We start from the raw sequence: 26,746 nt of genomic DNA, 5'->3' as shown, positions 1-26,746 counted from the left end.
GCTTCTTTAATTATTTAGCCTTTTAGTGATAAACTCATTTTTTAATGTTGGCTGGTTGGCCTTGTATGTTTAAATTTAATTTTCATTCCTCACAAGAATTATGCACAATCTAAGCGTGGTTGAAATTCCCTACCACAGCTCATTCTCTTTTTTTTAATATTTGAGATAATTGTAGATTTACATGTAGTTGTGAGAAATAATATGGAGAGGTCCTCCATACCCTCCACCCAGTTTCCCAAATGGTAACATTTGTATAACTGTAGTATGTGATCACAACCAGGAAACTGACATTTTCCTCCCTTTTAGAAGGAGGTTATGGATTGCTTCATACTTAAAATCCTGTGGGGATTCTGTGTGGCTATGCTAAGTGATGACTATACTTGAAATAAGAGAAGTAGAGCTTCTCGTGATAACCTGAGGTGGTCTGGTGTTTTAATTCAGTGTGAGCTAGATGATTCAGCAAAACAGCAGTATGCATATTAATTATGCATAAAGTCTCTTTCCCTGTACCTTAAGTAATTTTCTTCTCAGTTCAGTGTAGAGGTTAGAAGACAGATCTGGGCCCTCCACCCTCCCCTGCCTTCCCTTCAAACCACACCAACTCTGGTTTTAGCTCTTTTACAGCAGAGATTTCATTTATGATTTTATTAGAAAAAGTTTGAAGGCTTAAATCACTGGATTAGTTCAGTAGGCTGTATTCAAGTTAGAAGCATCAGGCTTAGCATGTTAGGTCATCATCCACACTCTGTGGGGGCTTAATTTAAGGGGAGTAGGGGAAGGAACATATACAAAAATTTCAGCTTTGCAGAAAAAGAAGTGCTGTAGAAAAATATGCCTAGTCCAAGGTAGTTTGTGTCAATTCAGTAATTAAATTCTGGTAATACCAGAAAAAAATAAATATTAACATTTGTTATGTCTCTACTTGACAGTTTTAATAGATAAAGACCAGAGTCCAAAGTGGAAACCAGCTGACCTAAAAGAAGTTACTGATGAAGATTTGAATGATTACTTCAAATCTCTGGGAAGTAATGATTTGAAATTTTGAAATGATTGGATTTTTAAAATATTATTTTGGAGCAGAGGTTGCCAAACTAGGGCACATGGGCCAAAGCCAACCTCCTGCCTGTTTTTTTATATATCGCTCAGCTAAGAATGGTTTTTGCATTTTTAAATTTGGGAGAAAAGAAATCAAAGACCAATATAGCATGGCATGTGAAAATTACATGAAATTCAAATATCATTGTCTATAAATAAAACTTTATTGGAACATGGTTTTACTCATCTGTTTACATATCTATGGCTGTTTTGAGTAGTTGCAGTAGAGATTGTAAGGCCTGCAAAGCCTAAAATATTTACTTAAGTCTCGTCCTTTTCACAAGAAGTTTGCCAACCTCTATTTTAAAAGATGGAAAAATTTGAAGGTCTTTAGAGATTCCTGAGTTAGCATATCTAACTGAAATGGGAATTTTATGTTTTGGCTCTGGATATTGGTTTTTAATGTTCAGTTCAGTCGTTCAGTTGCATCTGACTCTTTGCGACCCCATGGACTGGACACGGCAGGCCTCCCTGTCCATCACCAACTCCCAGAGTTTAGCCATACTCACGTCCATTGTCGGTGATGCCATCCAGCCATCTCATCCTCTGTCATCCCCTTCTCCTCCTGCCCTCAGTCTTTCCCAGCATCAGGGTCTTTTCCAATGAGTCAGCTCTTCGCATCAAGTGGCCAAAGTATTGGAGTTTTCAGCTTCAGCATCAGTCCTTCCAATGAATATTCAGGACTGATTTCCTTTAGGATGGACTGGCTGGATCTCCTTGCAGTCCAAGGGACTCTCAAGAGTCTTCTCCAACACCACAGTTCAAAAGCATCAATTCTTCGGCGCTCAGGTTTCTTTATAGTCCAACTCTCACATCCATACATGACCACTAGGAAAACCATAGACTTGACTAGACGGACCTTTGTTGGCAAAGTAATGTCTCTGCTTTTTAATATACTGTCTAGGTTGGTCATAACTTTCCTTCCAAGGAGTAAGCTTTTAATGTTAAGTTTAATGTTAAGTAAACTTATATGTAGGTTATAAAATGTTTTTTGGATACTTTGTTAACACTTCATAGAATTTCATAGTATAAAAATCTATTTTAAAGAATTCCGAGTTACTGTAGCTAAAGTGTTCCTTTTATAACATTAGAAATCTCAAGCAGAGAGAAAAAGGTTATTATGAGATTGTCTCTTCATTATTAACTCAGCCTTGGCCTTCCCTGAAGTTAATCAGAATCCCTTCCTATGGTGAAAGTAAAAGCATTATTTCTTGTTGCTTGCAATATTTGCTAATCTGGCAGAATGAGGTATTAGAAAATTCTTATCTCTTAAGATAGACACTGTGCAATTTACATCAGACTTTGGTGTGATAACAGTAATTTATCCTTACAGTAGTTCAAATCAGGAGAAAAAACTTGAAAACCTTCTGGTTTCAAGAAAATACTTGAAACCCTTTTGTTCTGTGAAATACCTTCAGTAATTGCTACTGTTGACAAAATGAGTTTAAGGTACACAACTGTCAAAGCTAAGGTTTTTTCAGTAGTTATGTATGGATGTGAGAGTTGGACCATAAAGAAGGCTGAGTGCCAAAGAACTAATGCTTTTGAACTGTGGTGCTGGAAAAGACTCTTGAGAGTCCCTTGGACAGTAAGGAGATCAAACCAGTCAGTCTAAACGAAATCAACCCTGAATATTCATTGGAAGGACTGATGCTGAAGCTAAAGCTCCAATACTTTGGCCACCTGTTGTGAAAAGCCGACTTATATGAAAAGACCCTGATGCTTGGAAAGACTGAGGACAGGAGGAAAAGGGGGCGATGGAGGGTGCGATGGTCAGATGGCATCATTGACTCAATGGTCCTGAGTTTGAGAAGACTCCAGGATATGGTGAAGGACAGGGAAGCCTGGCGTGCTGCTGTCCATGGGGTCACAAAGAATTGGACACGACTGAGTGAACAACACAATTGTGGATGTCCCAGACTTGGGACGTTAATGTCTAGGTAAGAATCATTTTTAAAGATTAGCTTATAATTTATTTTATAACTTGGTTCAGTTTTTCCTTCATTCCAAACCCCTCAGAAACTAAGAGAACTTTAGTTTTGAAAACTGAAAAGCAGGCAGAACTGAAAAAGACAAAGATTATATCCAGCACTCTTTTCATAGATGAGAAAATTGCAGTCCAGAAGGATTTGCCTTACATTTTCTGTTCTCAATATATTTAACATGAATCATCACTCCCCTCCCCCAAAATTAGGAACATACTTGGAAAAAAGATGCCATAGTAATCAATGAACATGTTTACATTTATATTCTTTTTGTTTGTTTTGGCTGCCCACCACTGCATGAGGGCTCTTCCCCCACCAGGGATCAAACCCATGCCCTCTGCATTTGACGCATGGATTCTTAGCCACTGGACCACAAGGGAAGTCCTACATTTATATTTTTAAAGCTCCTAAATATGGATGCAAATGATCTAGGAAAATATTTTGTATAAATGGATCTTTATTTTCTTTGTATTTGCTAGAAATGCAAAAAATGTTAAGTCCTTTATGTTAAAAAAGTTTTAAATCACACAATGGGAAAAAGCACTTGCTTGCATCAATTAAACAAGAACTCATAACTAGTTAATTGCAACTGGACTTTTATTGTACAGTTAGGAAAAGTGTTTTCACAAAAATAATTGGAAAAAATATACCATTTCATAGGTAAGTCTTACAGTGAAGAGAATTTGCTAACAAATGTCATTTCAAGATGTAGGGAGTATGTTTGAGCTCGTGTCCACTGCTGCAGGGAAGACATGTCCAGTTTGGTCACAAAGATACAGGATGAGGGAATTATGATTAAGCAAGCCATTTATTTGTTAGAACTTTGTTTTTAAATTACTGTTCATTGATATTATAATTTGTCTCTTAACTTCTGATTTCTAAAAATATTTAATTACAAAAGTATAGTTCCCCTATCTCATAAAATGCCAATGATACCGAGTGGGCTATACACGTGTCATGCTACTTGATTCATTCAGCATGTCTCTCTTTAATACTAATAAGGCAGTTTGACACAAACGATTCCTTTGGGACTAAGATCACATTTATCCCCTTCAAAATTGTGCTTTAAGTGCTAATAACCATAGGTGGTTTGCAAAGAACTGATAAGGCAACAAAGTGGAGAGGTCTCGGATCAAAGGCCTGGGCATAAAAGGTGGTGACTAGCACTGAAGAGAGGCTGCATGGGGAAGGGAGCGGTGAGAGTGCGTCTGTGGGTGTGTGGGCTTTAAGTGAGGAACTGGTGCCTCTTCTCCGCTCATCTGCTGCTTCTACAGCTGCCCCTGCAGGTACTCTGTCATCTGCTGGCATTCATCTCCCCCTCCACCGGGTGTTTTTGAGGTAAAAGATTGAATGGTTTTGCACGTGTCATGTGGTAACCAATGGAGTGGTGTGGGAGCGGGGGCAGGTCTTGCCCTCAAATAGCAATACTGGAAGCTTGTTTTCAGAGCCTGATGGGAGTGTTGTTTCTTGGTCCCTCTTTCCCCCGCTTTTCTTTCCCTTATAGTTTGGTCACTGTTCTTATTTCTTCGTGTTTGTGATCTAAGTTTGAACAAATGTTTTCAGGTCCAGTAGCTAATAATTCTTTCAGTCTTGTCTTCTTAATGTCTGTCTCCTTCCTTCTCAAACAGCCTTTCTACTTTGTTCATGAAAGACCTTCAAATGGAGGAAATCTGATATTTAAATATTAAGGCAGGTTAGAAATGGAATTATCCTGTCAAAGATGTTCTCGTTTATTTTGCCATCACACCAAACAATATCTTGATAACAGTCATATGCAGTACATTTGATCTAGCTGTTTCCTGCCTGCCCCCAATATGGTTTATCCACTAACTCACTGACTATACAAGCTTTAAGTCTCTGTGTCACAAGCTACTATAACTCTGTTAAAATGAGTTGGGAGTGAGGAGGTGGTGCTCAGTGACAAAGCCATAGAATCAGAGAGGGTGGCAACAGAGATTAGGCTTCTAGCTAGATTACGATCTGGCAGACATCGTTGTATTACTCCCCTAGAAAGTAAAGGCCAGGGCAAAGGAGGAACCTGAGGTTAAAATATTTAGATGTAATCAAAGCCTACTAGTCTATATCCCTATGTATGCTGAAAAATCTAGTGTAATGCACTTTCATATGGCTTTGTGTTCTCACCATAATATGTATTATCTTATATACTTAATTATATCTTTTAAACAGCAATGACCTTGTAGTGAAAGTATATGATGTGAGATATAAAATGAATGAAAAATGACATCTAGGCTTTTGTCTGAGTTATTAGTATAAACACTCATAAAACTAAATTTTTCTTCATGAGCTGGAAATGTTTTGCATGTTTTGGGAACTTTCTATTCTTAGCCTTGTGACTTCAGATCTTTGTAAGAACAGGGTGGTGGTTCTTCTGTTTCTGTTGCTAGATTATAAGTACAACAGTACAGTACAAACCCTGGGAGCAGGTGAAGGTTAAATGACCAGTTGTACAAATGCAATGAAAGATGACACGCCTGTCACTTTGAAAAATTTTCTTTGCCCATTTACCTTGGAGAATTTAGTCTGTTTGACTGTGGGCTTCAAAGTATAATGCTAAAACTAGAGGTCACAATTCTGCTTGCTCATAAGGTCATATACATTTATGTCATTAGAGGTCACAAGCTTTTTTCTGCCTTTATTTATTTTTGATTATAAGGGTCTACTGTATCTTAGTAAAAGGATCTTATAATGTATCAGTTTTCTTGCAGGTTATGTCTTCTTGGTATCTTCTTTCTGCTTTCCTGAATTTTCTGTCACTATCTTAAACTAATTTTTTTTTTCAGAAAACTTCCCCAAAAAGCCAAATTTATGAAAATAGTATAGTATATGGCTGTAAATGCCCCCATGGGCTTTTTTACCAGTAAAAATATACATGTGAATATTTCCTTTAGAGGAGTATTTGATCTTTTGTAATAACTATAAATCTCATGCATAATCCGAATAGTAATCTGAATGGTGCCTGTCCATGTACCAATCCCTTATATCTGTGAGACAGTAAAACTTAACACACATGCAGCACTGAGACCGGGTTCTTCTTCCTACCTCACCAGCTAGGGTTTCTGTTACTTTAGTTTTTTGGATTGCTGTTTATAAAAGCTATGCATGCTTGTTTTCTTATATAGTAATATCACTGGGCTACCTAATTCAGTGCAGTAAACATTGTCATGACTTCTATAAATTGTATCTCATTAAGATGCTTATATGCAAAGTCTGAATCATCCAATAACAGCTGTGATTAGTTAGGGCCCTGACTAACTATCCAGGTGATAGTTATGCTTTCATCTACAAAAGTAAATATTTAATTAAGGACAGGGTTCATGGTAGACCTCTTCCACATGGGTTGCTTTCTTATGTTTGACCATTTGTGTTAAGGAGGGATCCAAACCTTGACCCAAAAGGTTTTGACAAACAAACCCATCGTTAACCACTCTGGCTTGAGTGCCATTCCCTTACCCAGGCATTTCAAGAAAAATCCTTTTGTACCTTGCGGGTTTTGTTTAAATTGACAGTTATTTTGTAAACCCAAGGTGCTTTTAAAATTCTTACTTCTTTGGTGATGGCATTACTGCCTCTGGAAGGAAGTGGTGTGACACACAGCTGATTGATTCCTGTGGCTCCAGAGGACTTACATTTAAACCTTTAATGACTCAAATCCAAGACCAAGCAGAGAGAAACTGCTGTTAATGTAGAACTGCTTAAAACACTTCATTTTAGGTATTAGACTCTTGAAGCTATTGTAATATTTTTCTTTACACCCAGATGAAGTTATTTGTATTTATTCACACCAGTTTCTGCTATTGTTTCATGTATTTAAACTAGCACCAACTTTATCCACAGTTCAAGAAAGTGTTGTCATCCTACACATAGAATCAAGGCCCTTCACTCTCAATATATGGGATGTCATAGTACTTGAGGTTGTTGCCTGCCCACTGCTGCAAGGCATCACTCAAGATTTCCTGGGACAGGTGCTGTGCAAATTCGAAGACCACAATTTGAGGCCCTGGGGGTTCCTTCACTTCCTCTTTGACATTAACTAGAGAAGGTATCCTGGGTAGAAATTTCTCTTCAGGCATAAAGTTTTCTTCACTCACATGCCTCTTCTCACTCTCAAGTGTGGTGGGAAATGGAAAAGTTTGTTTTGATTTCATGCAGCCCATGTTATGAAGAGCTCTGACTGAGTGAAGGGAAGCAGTAGCAAAGACTACTTCAATAGCATCTTTGGAAAACACCAAGCATTGTCCACTTGATACTGACCAGTGTTTTTCCTCTCCAGGACACTTCAGAAATCAATATTCCCTTTCACCAATCTTCACATGTAGTGTTTTATCTGTCAAGAGAAGGTAAATTTCATTTTGAAGTCATATAATGCAAATTGTGCCCAATTAGGTAGCAAGTAGAAACAAATCTTTACTACTTTACTAAGGTATCAACAGCTTTATCTTATCAATAGAAAAGATAATCATTCAAAACTGGCAATTAAGAAATAGGAAACATTTTTTCAAGATCATGAAACTTTTATAAAACTGAAAAGAGTCAAACTGTTGTTACCTTAGATTTTTTTTTTATGTACACCAGGGTTCAGCAAACGATATATAGCCTTTGGTTGTAGTTCACCGCAGGGACAAGAACACTGGTGGGCATAATCCTGGGGAAAACTCACTGGTATGAGCTCCTTTGGCCAGGTGAGATGCTGAGAAAGATTGAAGGCAAGAGGAGAAGGAGACAACAGAGGATGAGATGTTTGGATGGCATCACCGACTCAATGCGTATGAGTTTTAGCAAACTCCAGAAGATAGTGAAGGACAGGGAAGCCTGGAATGCTGCAGTCCATGGGGTCGCAAAGAGTTGGACACAACTGAATGACTGAAGAACAACAATGAGCTCTCCTGGAGGTGGCCATAGAGAGAAGTGAAGAAGAGAAGTGAAGTTGTTCAGTCGTGTCTGACTCTTTGTGACCCAATGAACTGCTGCCTGCCAGACTCCTCTGTCCATGGGATTTTCCAGGCAAGAATACTAGAGTGGGTTGCCATTTCCTTCTCCAGGGAATCATCCCAACCCAGGGATCGAACCCAGGTCTCCTGCATTGCAGACAGACTCCTTACTGGCTGAGCCATGAGGGAAGTTCAGAGGTGGCCATTTTCTCCCCAAAACCTGGCCCCACCCCAGACCCTACAGGCTCCAGTACTGGGAACCCTCAAGGCAGACAACCAACAGGGTGGGAACACAGACCCACTCATCAGCAGACAGGCTGCCTAAAGTCTTCATGAGCCCATAACTGCCAGCTAAACACATCCTTGGAAATAGCCCTGCCCACCAATGGACAGGAACTAGTCCCTCCCACCAGGAATCCTGCACAAGCTCTTAGACTGGCTTCGTGCCCCAGGAGGCAGACAGCAGGAGCAAGAGGAACTACAGCCCTGCAGCTTGTGAAATGGAAAGGGCAATCGCAGAAAGTCAGACACAATGGAGATGGCACAGGAATACGTCACAGACAATGAACAAGATAAAAGCCCTAAATAACAACCAAGGGAAGTAAAGCTAGGTAGTCTACCCGCAAATAAAGAATTCAGAGTAATGACAGTACAGATGATCCGAAGTCTCAGGAAAAGAATGGAGGCACAGTACAAGAAGATACATACATGTTTAATAAAGAGCTAGAAGATCTAAAGAGATGAACAATGACAATAACTGAAAATACATGAGAATAAATCATCAGAATAAATGGGCAGAAAAATGGATAAGTGTGAGTTGGAAGACAGAATGGTGGGAATCAAAGAAAGAAAATACTAAAACAAGGGAAAAGCAACAAATAATATACAAGGCAATTCCCATAAAGTTTTTCAGCAGAAACCTTGCAGGCCAGAAGGGCATGGCACGATAGATTTACAGTGATGAAAGGGAAGAACCTTCAACCAAGAATATTCTACCCAGAAAGTCTCTCCATTCAGATTTGACAGAGAAATCAAAAAAGTTTTACGGACAAACAAAAGCAAAAAGAATTTGACACTATCAAACCAGATTTGTAACACACTAAAGGAACTTCTTTAAGCAGGAAAGATGGAAAAGCTCATTGGTAAAGGCGAACATACAGTAAAGGTAGGAAATCATCCGACACAAATACAGTATCACAACTAGCAATTGTGAAGAGGGTACAAATGCAGGATACTGGAAATGTATTTGAAATTAAAAGACCAGTAACTTAAGACAATCTTGTTTATATATAGAGTGCTATATCAAAACCTCATGATAACTGCAAACCAAATATCTACAATAAATTCACTCTCACACACACAAAGGAATCCAAATACAGTACTAAAAGTCACAAGAGAAAAGAACAAGAGGAAGGGGAGGGAAAAAAAAAAATCCACCACAATTAACAAAATAGCCATAAGAACCATATATATTGATAATTACCTAAATGTAAATGGATCAAACATTCCAACTAAAAGAACTATATTGGCTGAGTGGATTAAAAAAAGCAGGACCTTTATATATGCTGTCTACAGGAATCTCACTTCAGATTTAGGGACACATACAGTCTGTAAGTGAGGGGAGGGAAAAAGATATTCCATGCAAATAGAAATCAAAAGAAAGCTGAAGGAGCAATACTTGTCAGATAAAATAGACTAGAAAGACTGTTACAAGAGACAAAGGACACTACATAATGATAAAGGGATCAATCAAAGGAGATATAATAAGTATAAACACATATGCACCCAAAATAGTATTTGCCTTATATATTCAGGTGCTCCTAACAGCTATAAAAGTAGAAATTGCCAGTAACAATAATAGTGGGAGGTTTTAATGGCCCACTTTCATCAACAGACCAGACAGAAAATCAATAGGGAAACACAGGCCTTAAGTGACATATCAGACTAGATGGAGATAATTGATATTTAAAGAGCATTCTATTCAAAAGCAGAATACACACTCTTTTTAAGTGCACATGGAGCATTCTCCAGGATTGATCACATGCTGGGCCACAAAGCAAACTTGTTTAGGAAAATGGAAATCATATTAAGCAGCTTTTCTGACCACAACACTATGAGATTAGAAATCAACTACAAGAAAAAACTTGTAAAAAACACAAACACGTGGAGGCTAAACAGTATGCTACTAAAAAATCAATAGATCACTGAAGAAATCAGAGAAAATACCTAGAGACAAATGAAAACAAAAGCCACAATGACCCAAAGCCTATGGGATGCAGGAAAAGCAGTTCTAAGAGGAAGTTTATAGCCATACAATTTTACATCAGGAAACAAACCTAACCTTACACCTAGAGCAACTAGAGAAAGAACAAACAAAACCCAGTTAGTAGAAATCATAAAAACCAGAGCAGAGATAAATGAAAGAGACCAAAAAAAAAGAAAAAATCAATCAAAAAAAAAGCTGGCTTCCTGAAAATATAAAATTGATAAACCTTCAGCCAGGTTCACCAAGAAAAAAAGGGATCATCTTGAGATTCTGCCTGGGGCATCTTCCAGCATTTAACACTAGAAGGTTGAGTCCAAGCAGAGTGGCAATTCTGCTGTGTTACAGAGGCAGAGACTGAATTACTGAAGCAGATGAAATTACAAGAGAATTCAAGAGAAAAAGGAGTTTGGAGGGAGGAAGAAATTTGCATGAGGTCTCACTAAAACCAAGCAGGACCCTGCAGGGCCTTCCTTGGGAGAGACCTGTGGGTCCTCTGCCTTTTCTAAGCCCTTCTCTGAGTTCCAAAGAACAAATGCAGAAACAAAGGAAAACAGTCAAGCAAGACAAAATAATAATGGCCGTGAAAAAAAGTCAAGGATCTTTAGTTCCTCTTCAAGTGCTATAGATAATACCTTGAGCCATATTCTTGCTTTGCAGATACTAAAACCACCAGGTGAAGGACGTTAACTGTCTGCTGACCACCAGCATGCAGACCCCAGACTGGGTGGAACCAGAAGGTTGATGATATTAACTCCAAAGTGCCACCTAGTTACCTCACCACTAACCAATTAGAAGGATGTCCATGAGGTGATCACACATCCCGAGACCGTCTCCCTCACCCTGCCTTAAAAAAAAAAAAAAAACTTAAAAAATATATACCTGTATATGTATAACTGAATCACTTTGTCACTTCACTATAACCTGAAAATAACATATTGTTAATTAACTTTACCCCAATGTAAAATAAAAACTTAAAGACAAAATGTCCAATGATAAAAAATAAATTTGATACTTTTCTATTTAATGACTATGTTTTAAACAGTGTTTCTGTATGTTTGTCACTACAGCATCCTTAATTAATCTGAACATGGGTAATAAAGCTTCTTAAAAACAAAAACCCCTTGACTAAAGCCATCAAGGAGTTCAGGGATTTTGACCATGATCTGTTTATTCTCCTTGCTTGGCCCCACACTAGGCATCTTGCAATAAAACTGCTGTCCTTCACCACAACCTGGTGTCAGTTGCTTAGCTTTGATGTGCATCAGAAAAGCAGACCTAAATCTGGTTTGGTTGAGGGCTGGGGTGTGTATATACAGAAAACATTTGCAAGACTTAGCAAATGAATACCTGCTCTGGGACTTAGAATTGAACAGTGATGCTATAATTTCAATAGTGCTAGGGAATTCCTGAAGTTCCACACCAGCCAAAGTGAAGAAACCTCACTGAACACTTGAGGCATTTAGCTACTACTTTATGTGACACTTTAGGAGTGAACCCTAGAGCAGAGTTTAATGAAACTTTTCACTAAAGGGCTAGATAATATAGTAAGTCCCCTGCATACCAACAGATTCCATTCTGAGAGCACATTTGTAAGTCCAGTTTGTTCCTAAGCCCAACAAAGTTAGCCTAGGTACCCAATTAACACAATCAGCTATGTAGTACTGTATGTAATAAACGTTTATAATACTTTTCACACAAATAGTGTATAAAAATAAAACATTTTTGAAAATGGCAGAGTAGAAGGACATGTACTCATCTCCTCTTGTGAGAGCACCAAAATTGCAAATAGCTGTTGAACAACCATTGATAGGAGGACGCTGAAACCTACCACAAAAAGAAACCCCACGTCCAAAGACTAAGAAGCTGCAGCAAGTTGGTAGGAGGGATGCAATCACAATAAAATTAAATCTCATACCTGCTAGGTGGGTGACCTACAGACTGGAGAACAATAATACCAAACAAGTTCTTGCACTATTGTGAAGGTTCTGAACCCCAAGTCAAGCTTCCCAGCCTGGGCATCCAACAAAGGGACTGGGATTCCTCAGGGAATCTGGCCTTCAGGGCCAGCGGGATTTGATTATAGGCCTTCCAGAGGACTGAGGGGAACAGACACTCTAGTCTTGGAGGGCACAAACAAAATTTTGCATGCACCAAGACCCACAGGAGAGGAGCAGTGACCCCACAGGAGACTGAACACCACCTGCCAGTGTTGGAGGGCCTCCTGTGGAGCATGGGTTGGCAGGGGCTCACCACAGGGACGGGGCACTGGAAGGTCCCCCTGGGTGTAAACCCTCTTGGAATTCACCATTAACCCTACCATAGAGCCTGTAGACCCCTCAGGCCAAACAACTACCAGGGAGGGAGTGCAACCCCACCCATCAGCAGACAATTAGATAAAAGCTTTACTGAGCAAGGCCCTGGCCACCAGAGCAAGACCTAGTTTTCCCATGCCAGTCCTTCCAATCAAGAAGCTTACACAAACCTCTTAGCCTCATCCATCAGAGGACAGAGAGAAGAAGCAAGAAGCACAGTCTCACAGCTGCTGAAACAAAAACCATATTACAGAAAGTTAATCACGATGAAAAAGCAGAAAGTTATGTCCTAGATGAATGGACAAGATAAAATCCCAGGAAAACAACTAAATGAAGTGGAGATAGGCAATCTTACAGAAAAAGAATTCAGAATAATGATAGTAAAGATGATCCAGGATCTCAGGAAAAGAACGGAGGCAAAGATTGAGAAGATGCAAGAAATGTTTACCAAAGACCTAGAAGAACTAAAGAACACATAAACAGATGAATAATACACTAGAAGGAATCAACAGCAGAATAACTGAGGCAGAAGAAAAGATAAATGACTGGGAGGACAGAATGGTGAGAATCACTGCCACAGGACAGAACATAGAAAAAAGAATGAAAAGAAATGAATACAGCCTAAGAGACCTCTGGGACAACATTAAACACATCAACATTCACATTATAAGGGTCCCAAAAGGAAAAGAGAGGACCTGAGAAAATATTTGAATAGATAATGGCTGAAGACTTCCCTAACATGGGAAAGGAAATAGTCAGCCAAGTCCAGGTAGCACAGAGAGTCCCAGGAAGGATAAACCCAAGGAAGAACATACTGAGACACACAGTAATCAAACTGACAAAGACTAAAGACAGGGATAAAATATTAAAAGCAACAAGGGAACTCCCATCAAGCTATCAGCTGATTCTCAACAGAAATGATACAAGCCAGAAGGGAATGGCATGGCATATTTAAAGTGATGAAAGGGAAGAACCTAGAACCAAGAATACTCTACCCAGCAAGACTCCTTCAGATTTGATGGAGAAATCAAAAGCTTTCCAGACAAGCAAAAGTTAAGAGAATTCAGCACCACCAAACCAGCTTTACAATCAAAGCTAAAGGAACTTATCTAGGCAAAAAACCCAAGAGAAGGAAGAGACCTACGAAAATAAACCCAAAACAATTAAGAAAATGGTAATAGGATAATGCTGCTACTGCTGCTAAGTCGCTTCAGTTGTGTCCGACCCTGTGCGACCCCACAGACTGTCCCTGGGATTCTCCAGGCAAGAACACTGGAGTGGGTTGCCATTTCCTTCTCCAGTGCATGAAAGTGAAAAGTGAAAGGGAAGTCACTCAGTCGTGTCTGACTCTTAGCGACCCCATGGACTGCAGCCTACCAGGTTCTGCCGTCCATGGGATTTTCCAGGTAAGAGTACTGGAGTGGGGTTCCATTGCCTTCTCTGAATAGGATCATACATATCGGTAATTACCTTAAAATAAATGGATTAAATGCACCAAGCAAAAGACTTTGACTAGTCGATGAAAACATGTGCATGTATGCAGTTCAACTTACCACATCACTCTGCTTGACCCCCCCCAATTGTATGTAATTATTTTATATTGTTAACTTAATCATGTTCCCACTATGACTTAGTTATAATTATCTTCTATTTTTTGTCTGGCTATTGATTGTGAAAACTGATAAACATCTTTTACTATTGTGATTATGTAACTATTACTCACTTAATACCACTGTATCATGATTGGTCAACAGAAAAATAATAGAGCTTTATATTACCAAAGCTGGGATCTAATAGAAAAACCTGTAGTCAGTTTTTAAAATCCAGATGCATATCATAATTATCTTGAAATTTTTTGAAAAATACAAATGCTCAGGTATTGCTTTTCTCCAGAGCTCCAGATATTATGTTTCTAAAGAGCAGTCATGTTTAAAAACAACTGGACTATATGATCTTTTATTTTTATCTAGTTTGTTTTACTTTTCCTATTTCATATTCAGTATTCCCATTTCATTTTGTTTATGTTCTCCAATTTCTCCTTCTCTTTTTATTTGATGTTCTTTCTCAAGCCTTTAACAAGTGTAGTAGGAAAGCTTTTGTGTGTGTGTGTATATATATATGTGTGTGTGTGTATATATACGTATATATATATACACGTGTGTATATATATATGTATATATATACACAAATGTGTAAAATATATATTAGAAAACTTATGAATTTTTGCCTAATTATGACATTTTGATTCTGTTTTATTTAATATGAATATAATTTTGATTTCTAATTAAAAATAGATATACAACAAGCAACAAAGATTTACAGTAGAGCATAGGGAACTATATCCATATCTTATAATAACTTATGATAGAAAATAATTTCAAAATAATATATGTGTATTTGTATAACTGAATCACTTTGCTGTGAACCTGAAACATTATGAGTCAACTATACTTCAATAAAATATATATATATATATTTTTTAATAAAACATTTTTACTTGAAAAGTACAATACTACAGTAACAATAGCTGGTGCTTCTTAACTGTACCAGCTGCATCACTGCTGCTTTTATGCTTGCTCCTGGACATCCTAAACTTGAAATAAAGATACTGTACTGTGCAGTAAAATATGCAAAAGCAGAATCACTTGCAGAGGATTACACATGTAGGCCAGATATGGGAACTAACTTAAGTGACAAGACACGTTTGTATCTTTGAAAGTTCGCAACTTGAATGTTCACATATAGGGGACTTACTGTGTATAATTTAGTTTTGTGAGCCACATGGCCCATGTTACCCTACTCAGGCCTACTATTGTAGTGCAGAGGCAGCCATAGATAATTTGTAAACAGACGGGCAAGGAGTAAGTTCCAATAAAACTTAATTTTTTTAAAACAGGCAGCCAGTCCAATGGGCTGTACTGGACTAAGTTTGCACAAACAGTTCCATTTGAACAAAGGATAAAATTCAATACTGTTGAAAGGAAGATGGCATAATCCAAATTCCTACAAATTATCCACAATGTCTACCACATAATAAAATATTACTAATAATGCAAAGAAGCAGGAAAATGTGCCTATTCAAGAAATAAAATTTACTAGAAACAGATCCACAGATGACCAAGCACTTGGTAATTAACAGAACTTAATAGAACTTTAAACAGCAATGTAAATAATTTCAAGGCTCAGATGGTAAAGAACCTGCCTGCAATGCAGAAGACCCAGGTTCAATCCCTGGGGTGGGAAGATACCCTGGAGAAGGGAATGGCAACTCACTGCAGTATCATTTCCTGGAGAATTCCATGGGCAGAGGAGCCAAGCCATGGGATCACAAATAGTCAGACACAACTGAGCAACTAACATACACACACAAGGACATAAAGGAAAAATGATCATTGAGTGAGCAAATAGAGTATCTCAGCAGAGAAATAGGAATTGTAACAAAACACACAAGAAGTAAATTCAAGAGCAAATGAAAAACTCATTATATGGGCTATTGGGCATCGGAGAAGAAAGATTAGTAAGCTTGAATATAAATCCAGAGATACAGCCAATCTGAAAAGGTGGGGGAGGGGAGGGAAGATTTTAAAAAACTGAACAGAGAAACCACTAAAAAGATAACGTAAATATGGCTTAAAAACAATGAGACATTAGATATATTTAACCTAGAAGAAGGCAGGAAAGGATGAATATAGGAGGAAAAAAATAATGGGACAAATAGAAAACAAACAGCAAAGTTGCTGACCATAGATATCAGAAATTACTTAATGAACTAAAAATTTGAATTAAAAGGCAGACTAGGTAAATAAGATCCACATGTAATCAACTAATCTTTGACAAAGGAGCAAAGGTAATAGAGCAAAGACAGTCTTTTCAATATGTACTGAAACAACTGGACATTCATTGTAAAAAAAAAAAAAAAAAGTTTAGACCTAACACCTTTCACAAAAGTTAACTCAAAGTGAGCCACGGTCTAAATATAAAGCAAACTGTAAAACTTAAAAGATAAAATCCAGGAGTTAAATGTAGAGAAATCTAAATGACCTTGGGTTTGGCAATGACCTTTCAGATACAATATCAGAGGCATAATTCATGAAAGAAAGGAGTGATAAGTTGGACTTTGTTAAAAGTAAAGATTTCTGTGCAACACACTGCCCAGAAAATGAGGAGACAAGCCACAGACTGGGGGAAAGTATTTGCAAAAACATATCTGATAAAGGATTGTTTATCCAAAATATACAAGAACTCTTTAAAACTTAATAAGAAAACAGGTTGACTTAAAAATGGACACTAGATCTGAACAAACATACCTTCCCAGAGAAGACAAAAGGGAAATAAGCATGTGAAGGAGTATTTAACATCATATATCATTAGGGAGTTGCATTTTAAAACATTGTGATATCAGTACAATCTATATGAATGGCAAAAATCCAGAACACTGACAGCACAAAACACTATTGAAGATGTGGAGAAACAGAAAGCAAAGTTGCACAGCCTCTGCGGAAAACAGTTTGGCAGTTTCTTACAAAATTAAATATATTCTTTCCATATGATCCATCAATTACACTCTTTGGAATTTACCCAAATGAGTTGAAAAATTATGTTGACACAAAACCTCATACATGGATGTTTATAGCGGTTTTATTTAAAATTGCAGAAACTGGAAGCAACCAAGATGTCCTTCAGTAGGTGAATGGGTGAACAGTGGTATATCCAGACAATGGAGTATTATTCAGTGTTAAAAAGAAGTTATGTTATTAAGTCATGAAAAGTAGCTGAAAAACCTTAAATGTGTATTACTAAGCTCTAAAGAAGACAATCTTTCCAACTGTATGACAGTCTGAAAAAGTGAAAATTATGGAGACAGTAAAAAGCCCAGGGGTTGACAGCACGGAGAGAGGAGGGAAGATTGACTAGGTGGAGCACAGAGAATTTTTAGGGTAGTTCTCTGTGTGCTACTATAATGATGGATAATGTGCCAGTTGTCAAGCCCACATAATGTACAGCACCAAGAATGAAACCTAACGTCCGGTAAAGACTTGGAGAGGTCATACGTCAATGTAGATTCACTGTAACTCTCAGATTGGAGTGTTGACAGTGGGTGAGGCTGTGTGTGTTGGAGCGGGTGAGGGGAATGGGAAGAAGGTAACTATTTCCTGCTCAACTTTGCTGTGAACCTAAAACTGCTCTAAAAAAGGAAGTCTATTTAAAAACTCCAACTATATGCTAATTATAAGAGATACACCTTACATACAAATATACTGGTTGCAACGAGAAGGTGAGAAAGGATATACAATGCAAACAAGAAGTATAAAAAAGCTGCTGTGGCTATATGAATATCAGACAAATCAGACCTCAAAGAACCAGTAGTATTACAGAAATTAAGAGGGACATTTTATGTGTCAATGAGGAGAAGACATTATAATCATAAGTGTATAGGTAACTAATAACAAAGCTTCAAAACACATTAAGAAAAACTGATAATTAAAGGCAGAAACAGTATTCTCTCAGTAACTGATAAGAATACCCAAAGGAAAAAAATAAGGAATTCAGTTTTTTAACAACACTATAATTCTGCTGGACTTAACTGACATTTATAGAAAATTATACCCAACAACGGTAGGATACACTCTTATAAGATGAATATAGAACAATCACCGAGAGAGACTACATGATAGTCTCTACAGATTTCAAAAGCTTGGAATCTTAGAGTATATTTTCCAACCATCACAGAATTAATAAATAATAAAATATCCAGGAAAGTCCCAGATACTTGAAAACTAAACAAAAACCCATGGGACAAAGAAGAAATCATAAGGAAATTAACATATTTTCAACCAAGTAATAGCCACAACATATCAAAAATTTTTAAATGCACTTTTGAAAGTTTAAAGGGAAACTGATAGACTTGAATCCTTTTAACAGAAAAGAAAGCATTAAGTCAGTGATCTAAGTTTTCACCTTAAAAAGCTAGAAAAGGAAAAGTAAATTAAACCCAAAGTAAACAGAAGGAAGGAAATAGTATAGATGAGAGCAGAAAAAAAGGAAAGGAAATGGAACCAATAGTAGTGCTTAAAAGAACATCTCATAAAATAGCTAAGTCTGTATCTAGTCTGATCAAGAAAGTGAGAGGACACACATAACCAAGAAGCGATGGGGAAAGGACATTACTGTATACTCCTTACTCATTAAAAGACGAAGAAGGGAATATTATGAGCAACTCTGAACACACCAAACCACCAAAACTGGCACAAGAGAAAACAGAAAGTCTGACATCCCTATATAAATGAAAGAAATCATATTTATAACTTAAACCTTCCCGGGAAGAAATCTCTGGGCTCAAATGGCAACTCTGAAGTTCTAAATTCTTTCAAATGTTTCAGAAAGAAATAATACCAATCTTGCCCAAACTCCAGAAAATAGAGAGAGAGGATTCCATATGCATTCTGTAAGAAGTCAGGATCCCCCTGCTACCACAAGTAAAGACAGTTCAAGAAAAGAACACTCTGCAAGTCAATATCCCTCATGAATACAGACTCACATAACACTTTTTTAATGGCAAATTGAATCCAGCATAGAGTATGGTTGCTACATCATGACCCAAGTGGGATTTATACCAGAACACGATGTAAATTTTGATTGTAACATTCAAAAGTCAATGAACATAATTCATTGTGTTAATATAGAAAACAGCCAGATGACCTCAATAGATGCAGTAAAAGCATTTGATAAAACAACCATTCACGATAAAAATTCTTAGCAAACTAGAAATAGGAGAGTCTTCCTCAAACAAATATATAACAGTGAAAAGACTGAATAACTTTAGCCATGATGGGAACAAGGCAACAGTGTTTATTCTCACAATTTCTATTTATTTTGCAATTTTTACTTAATATTGTACTAGAGGGAAGAAATACAAAGCATACAGTTTGTCAGAAAAAAAACCTGCCTTTAATTGCAGATGACATGACTTGTATATGTATGTAAAAAATCCAAAGGAATATATATGAAAAAATTAATAGAATAAATGATTTTAGCAAAGTCTCATGGTACAAAGTTATAGAAAAATTAACTGTACTTCAGTATACTTAGTAATTGAAAGATGAAATTAGTGCCATTTGCAATATATAAAAACTGAACAGCTAGGGGTATATTTAACAAAATATATGAAAAACTACACTGTATATGCCATATGTAAATAATATAAATTGTAAACTAAATAGATAAAGTGTTCATGATCTCAAAGATAATATTGTTAAGATGTCAGTTCTCCCCCAATTTATATATATATAAATTTACATATAAGCACTATTCCAGGAGGCTATTTTGTAGACACTGACAAACTGATTCTAAAATTCCATTCAAAATCCCAGCAGGATTTGTTATAAACACACCAAGTCTAAGCTCACTATGGAAATGCAAAGAAAGAAACTAGAATAGCCAAAACAATTTTGAGAAAGATCAAATTTGGAATACTCACATTACCCACTTTTTTTTTTTTTCCATAGGTGTGAGTGGGGTATTAAAGTCTCCCACTATTATTGTGTTATTGTTAATTTCTCCTTTCATACTTGTTAGTATTTGTCTTACATACTGCGGTGCTCCCGTGTTGGGTGCATATATATTTATAATTGTTATATCTTCTTCTTGGATTGATCCTTTGATCATTATGTAGTGACCTTCTTTGTCTCTTTTCACAGCCTTTGTTTTAAAGTCTATTTTATCTGATATGAGTATTGCTACTCCTGCTTTATTTTGGTCCCTATTTGCATGGAAAATCTTTTTCCAGCCCTTCACTTTCAGTCTTTATGTGTCCCCTGTTTTGAGGTGGGTCTCCTGTAGACAACATATGTAGGGGTCTTGTTTTTGTATCCATTCAGCCAGTCTTTGTCTTTTGGTTGGGGCATTCAACCCATTTACGTTTAAGGTAATTACTGATAAGTATGATTCCATTGCCATTTACTTTATTGTTTGGGGTTCGAATTTATACACCATTTTTGTGTTTCCTGTCTAGAGAATATCCTTTAGTATTTGTTGGAGAGCTGGTTTGGTGGTGCAGAATTCTCTCAGCTTTTGCTTGTCTGAGAAGCTTTTGATTTCTCCTTCATACTTGAATGAAATCCTTGCTGGGTACAATAATCTGGGCTGTAGGTTATTTTCTTTCATCATTTTAAGTATGTCTTGCCATTCCCTCCTGGCTTGAAGAGTTTCTATTGAAAGATCAGCTGTTATCCTTATGGGAATTCCCTTGTGTGTTATTTGTTGTTTTTCCCTTGCTGCTTTTAATATTTGTTCTTTGTGTTTGATCTTTGTTAATTTGATTAATATGTGTCTTGGGGTGTTTCGCCTTGGGTTTATCCTGTTTGGGATTCTCTAGGTTTCTTGGACTTGGGTGATTATTTCCTTTCCCAGTTTAGGGAAGTTTTCAACTATTATCTCCTCAAGTATTTTCTCATGGTCTTTCTTTTTGTTTTCTTCTTCTGGAACCCCTATGATTCGAATGTTGTAGCGTTTAATATTGTCCTGGAGGTCTCTGAGATTGTCCTCATTTCTTTTAATTCGTTTTTCTTTTATTCTCTCTGATTCATTTATTTCTACCATTCTATCTTCTAATTCACTAATCCTATCTTCTGCCTCTGTTATTCTACTATTTGTTGCCTCCAGAGTGTTTTTGATTTCATTTATTGCATTATTCATTATATATTGACTCTTTTTTATTTCTTCTAGGTCCTTGTTAAACCTTTCTTGCATCTTCTCAATCCTTGTCTCCAAGCTATTTATCTGTGATTCCATTTTAATTTCAAGATTTTGGATCAATTTCACTATCATTATTTGGAATTCTTTATCAGGTAGATTCCCTCTCTCTTCCTCTTTTGTTTGGTTTGGTGGGCATTTATCCTGTTCCTTTATCTGCTGGCTATTCCTCTGTTTCTTCATTTTGTTTAAATTGCTGAGTTTGGGGTGTCCTTTCTGTATTCTGGCAGTTTGTGGAGTTCTCTTTATTGTGGCTTTTCCTCGCTGTGTGTGGGTTTGTACAGGTGGCTTGTCAAGGTTTCCTGGTTAGGGAAGCTTGTGTCGGTGTTCTGATGGGTGGAGCTGTATTTCTTCTCTTTGTTCAGTCGCGCTATGGGGAGGGAGGGAGGGATGCTGCAAACAAATAACACTGGCGTGCGCTCGCAGTGCCTCAGCCACACTGGGTCTGCCCCCGCTCACGGCGCGTGTAGCCTCCCTGTCCACACTGCTTGGGCTCTAGGTTGTTCCGCCTGGAACAATCCGAGGCTGGCCCTGGGTTGCATGTACCTCCCAGGTCCAAGCCGCTCAGGTTCAGGCACTCGGGTAGTCCTCAGAGGCGCAGACTCAGTTGGGCCTGAGTTTTGTGCTCTTCCCAGGTCCGAGCAGCTCACATTACCCACTTTTAAGAATGATTAAAAGGCTACAATAATCAAGACAGTTCTATATTGATGAAAGGCCAGACACACAAATTTTTGGAACAGAAGAGTCCAGAAATAAACCCACAGGAGTATGGTCAATTGAGTTTTGACAACTGTGCAAAAATAATTCAGTGCAAAAAGGCTCATTTTTTCAATGACTGGAACTAGAACAACTGGACAGTCATATCCACCCCCTCAGAGATCTATACCTTACCCTTTATATAGAAAATTAACTCAAAGGGAGTCATAAATCTAAATGTAAAATATAAGACTTTCACAAGACATTACAGAAAACATTCATGATCTTGGGTTTGACAAAGAGCTTCTAGATATGACACCGAAAGCATGAACCATAAAAAAAACTGATAAACTTGACTAAAGAAAAATTGAAAACTTTTGTTCTGAGTAGAACACAGTTAAGGAAGTAAAAAGATGAGCCCCAGATGGAGAAAAAAATATTTGCACGTCATTTGCCCAACAAATGAATTCAATCTAGAATGGTCAAATACCAAAAGTCAACAGTAAGAAAACAATCCAATTTTTAAAGGATGTGTAACAGAATTTTCATGCAAGACATCATCTATGGATGGCAAGTAAGTACATGAAATGAAAGTGAAGTTGCTCAGTCGTGTCCGACTCTTTGCGACCCCATGGACTGCAGCCTACCAGTACATGCTCAACAATACTGGCCATTTGAAGAATGAAAACCATGGTATGATACATCTGTACATCTATTAAAATGGGTAAAATTAAAAATATGCAATACCAACTGCTGGTAAGTATGCAGAGCAATTGAAACTTTCATAATTGCTAGTGGGAATGCAAAATGGCACAGCTACTCTGGGAAACAGCTTAGCATTTTCTTATAAAGTTGGAACAACTACTTATCATGTAACAGATCAGATCAGTTGCTCAGTCGTGTCCAACTCTTTGCGACCCCATGAATCGCAGCACGCCAGGCCTCCCTGTCCATCACCAACTCCCGGAGTTCACTGAAACTCACGTCCATTGAGTCAGTGATGCCATCCAGCCATCTCATCCTGTCGTCACCTTCTCTTCTTGCCCCCAATCCCTCCCAGCATCAGAGTCTTTTCCAATGAGTCAACTCTTCGCATGAGGTGGCCAAAGTACTGGAGTTTCAGCTTTAGCATCATTCCTTCCAAAGAAATCCCAGGGCTGATCTCCTTCAGAATGGACTGGTTGGATCTCCTTGCAGTCCAAGGGACTCTCAAGAGTCTTCTCCAACACCACAGTTCAAAAGCATCAATTCTTCGGCGCTCAGCCTTCTTCACAGTCCAACTCTCACATCCATACATGACCACAGGAAAAACCATAGCCTTGACTAGATGGACCTTTGTTGGCAAAGTAATGTCTCTGCTTTTGTTTTTTCGTTTTTTTTTTTTTTATTATTAACTTGTGGGATACCTGGGTGTAGGCGCCGCCTGCTGCTCGGGTCTTGCTTACGCGCGGACCCACCCGGGACCATGTCTCTGCTTTTGAATACGCTATCTAGGTTGGTCATAACTTTCCTTCCAAGAAGTAAGCGTCTTTTAATTTCATGGCTGCAGTCACCATCTGTAGTGATTTTGGGGCCCCCCAAAAATAAAGTCTGACACTGTTTCCACTGTTTTCCCATCTATTTCCCATGAAGCGATGGGACCGGATGCCATGATCTTCGTTTTCTGAATGTTGAGCTTTAAGCCCACTTTTTCACTCTCCACTTTCACTTTCATCAAGAGGCTCTTTAGTTCCTCTTCACTTTCTGCCATAAGGGTGGTGTCATCTGCATATCTGAGGTTATTGATATTTCTCCCGGAAATCTTGATTCCAGCTTGTGTTTCTTCCAGTCCAGCATTTCTCATGATGTACTCTGCATGTAAGTTAAATAAACAGGGTGACAATATACAGACTTGACGAACTCATTTTCCTATTTGGAACCAGTCTGTTGTTATGTCCAGTTATAACTGTTGCTTCCTGACCTGCGTACAAATTTTTTAATACCAGATCAGGTGGTCTGGTATTCCCATCTCTTTCAGAATTTCCCACAGTTTATTGTGATCCACACAGTCAAAGGCTTTGGCATAGTCAATAAAGCAGAAATAGATGTTCTTCTGGAATTCTCTTGCTTTTTCCATGATCCAGCAGATGTTGGCAATTTGATCTCTGGTTCCTCTGCCTTTTCTAACACCAGCTTGAACATCAGGAAGTTCACGGTTCACATATTGCTGAAGCCTGGCTTGGAGAATTTTGAGCATTACTTTACTAGCGTGTGAGATGAGTGCAATTGTGCAGTAGTTTGAGCATTCTTTGGCATTGCCTTTCTTTGGGATTGGAATGAAAACTGACCTTTTCCAGTCCTTTGGCCACTGCTGAGTTTTCCAAATTTGCTGGCATGTTGAGTGCAGCACTTTCACAGCATCATCTTTTAGGATTTGGAACAGCTCAACTGGAATTCCATCACCTCCACTAGCTTTGTTCATAGTGATGCTTTCTAAGGCCCACTTGACTTCATATTCCAGGATGTCTGGCTCTAGGTCAGTGATCACACCATCATGATTATCTGGGTCATGAAGATCTTTTTTGTACAGTTCTTCTGTGTATTCTTGCCATCTCTTCTTAATATCTTCTGCTTCTGTTAGGTCCATACCATTTCTGTCCTTTATCGAGCCCATCTTTGCATGAAATATTCATTTGGTATCTCATTTTCTTGAAGAGATCCCTAGTCTTTCCCATTCTGTTGTTTTCCTCTATTTCTTTGCATTGATCACTGAAGAAGGCTTTCTTATCTTTTCTTGCTATTCTTTGGAACTCTGCATTCAGATGTTTATATCTTTCCTTTTCTCCTTTGCTTTTTGCTTCTCTTCTTTTCACAGCTATTTGTAAGGCCTCCCCAGACAGCCATTTTGCTTTTTTGCATTTCTTTTCCATGGGGATGGTCTTGATCCCTGTCTCCTGTACAATGTCACGAACCTCATCCATAGTTCATCAGGCACTCTATCTATCAGATCTAGGCCCTTAAATCTATTCTCACTTCCACTGTATAATCATAAGGGATTTCAACACACCTAGGTATTTAGAGAAATGAAATTTGTGTTCACATAAAGGGCTTTATGTAGTTATTTATCACAGTTTATCCACGACTGCCAAAAATTGAAAGTAGCAAAGGTACTGATACCAATATGGATGACTCTTAAAGGCATTATGCTGATTGAAAGATCCCAGTCTTAAAAGGTTTTATGTTGCATGATTTTATTTATTGCATAGTGCATGATTCTGGAAAAGGCAAAACTATAGGAACAGACAACAGATGTGGTCTTTGGGGGTCAGGGTAAGAGGAGAATGTGACTACAAAGAGGCAGCAAAAGGGAACTTTTTGGGGGTGTTAGAACTGTTATGCTTACTTAACTTATATGCAGAGTACATCATGAGAAATGCTGGGCTAGATGAAGCACAAGCTGGAAACAAGATGCTGGAAGATCAATAACCTCAGATATGCAGATGACACCACCTTATGGCAGAAAGCAAAGATGAAAGTGAAAGAGGAGAGTGAAAAAGCTGGCTTAAAACTCAACATTCAAACAATGAAGATCATGGTATCTGGTCCCGTCACTTCATGGCAAATAGATGGGGAAACAATGGAAACAGTGACAGACTTTATTTTCTTGGGCTCCAAAATCACTGCAGATGGTGACTGCCGGCATGAAATTAAAACACTTGCTCCTTGGAAGAAAAGCTGTGACAAACCTAGATAGTGTATTAAAGAGAAGAGACATTACTTTGCCAACAAAGGTCCATCTAGTCAAAGTTATGGTTTTCCAGTAGTCATGTATGGATGTGAGAGTTGGACCATATAGAAAGCTGAGAGTTGAATTGATGCTTTTGAACTGTGGTGTTGGAGAACACTACAGAGTCTGTTGGACAGCAAGAAGATCCATCCAGTCCATCTTAAAGGAAATCAGTCCTAAAAATTCATTGGAAGGACTGATGCTGAAGCTGAAACTCCAATACTATGGCCACCTGATGCAAAGAACTGACTCCTCTGAAAAGACCCTGATGCTGGGAAAGATTGAAGGCGGGAAGAGAAGGGGATGACAGAGGATGAGATGGTTGGATGGCATCACCAACTCGATAGACATGAGTTTGGGCAGGCTCCAGGAGTTGGTGATGGACAGGGAAGCCTAGCATGCTGCAGTGCATGCAGTCGCAAAGAGTCAGACATAACTGAGCAACTGAACTGAGAACTGTTAAGTATCCTGATTGTCATAGTGGTATATGAATCTATACATATATCAAAACTCATAGAACTGCTCACCAAAATAATGTCAGCTTTGCTGTATGTAAAGTAAAAATTAAAAAGCTGTTTTCAGAACAATACCACCATTATACACTCATTAGGACTTCTAAAATTTAAAAACCTAGCAATGCCTAGTGCTGGTGAGGATGTGGAATGCATATATTGTGGTGTGAGTGGAAAACAGTACAACCACTTGAAAGAACTGAACTCACCATTTTATTTCTAGGCATTTATTTATGACAAATGCAAACATGTCTGCAAAAAACCTTTATTCCAATGTTCATAGCAGCTTTATTCATAATACTGAAAGCTGAAAACAAATGTCTATCAATAGGTGAATGGATGAGTAAACTGGGATATCCATAAAATGGAATACCACTTGTCAGTACAATCCATGCAGCAACATGGATGAATCTC

At 38.0% G+C, this 26,746-nt stretch overlaps 2 protein-coding genes and 1 long non-coding RNA gene across 13 annotated transcripts in view; 1 reads left to right on the top strand and 2 right to left on the bottom strand.

The window, feature by feature from the left end:
* Window positions 1–11,319, top strand: part of HIBCH (3-hydroxyisobutyryl-CoA hydrolase) — a 124,231-nt gene extending 112,912 nt beyond the window's left edge. For 8 of the 10 annotated variants that reach the window (XM_086362053.1, XM_086362042.1, XM_086362006.1 and 5 more), the window contains one exon: window positions 930–1,271. In XM_086362053.1, coding sequence (XP_086218179.1) covers window positions 930–1,045 — 116 coding nt within the window. In that variant the 3' untranslated portion in view covers window positions 1,046–1,271. Of the gene's footprint in view, window positions 1–929; window positions 1,272–7,371; window positions 7,439–10,952 lie in introns of those variants that run through there. The other 2 variants (XM_086361990.1, XM_086361979.1) reach the window with 1 other exon arrangement.
* Window positions 1–26,746, bottom strand: part of LOC147378746 (uncharacterized) — a 50,640-nt gene that overhangs the window by 7,721 nt on the left and 16,173 nt on the right. Inside the window, exons 1-2 of one of the 2 annotated variants that reach the window (XR_015148953.1) lie at window positions 7,647–7,788; window positions 7,353–7,425 (exon numbers count right to left, since the gene is read on the bottom strand). This is a non-coding gene — a long non-coding RNA (uncharacterized LOC147378746). Of the gene's footprint in view, window positions 1–7,352; window positions 7,426–7,646; window positions 7,789–26,746 lie in introns of those variants that run through there. The other variant, XR_015148952.1, reaches the window with a different exon arrangement.
* Window positions 6,859–7,389, bottom strand: AKAP19 (A-kinase anchoring protein 19). Its single transcript, XM_086362066.1, has one exon. It carries the CDS (start codon window positions 7,253–7,255, stop codon window positions 6,968–6,970), a length of 288 nt encoding a protein of 95 aa, XP_086218192.1. The 5' UTR covers window positions 7,256–7,389; the 3' UTR covers window positions 6,859–6,967.

The sequence above is a fragment of the Bos grunniens genome, chromosome 2, assembly GCF_055505025.1.
Source record: "Bos grunniens cultivar Pamir isolate PY7600 chromosome 2, Bosgru_T2T1.0, whole genome shotgun sequence".
In the NCBI taxonomy this organism is placed as follows: Eukaryota; Metazoa; Chordata; class Mammalia; order Artiodactyla; family Bovidae; genus Bos; species Bos grunniens.
This window is presented reverse-complemented; position numbering and strand designations above follow the sequence as displayed.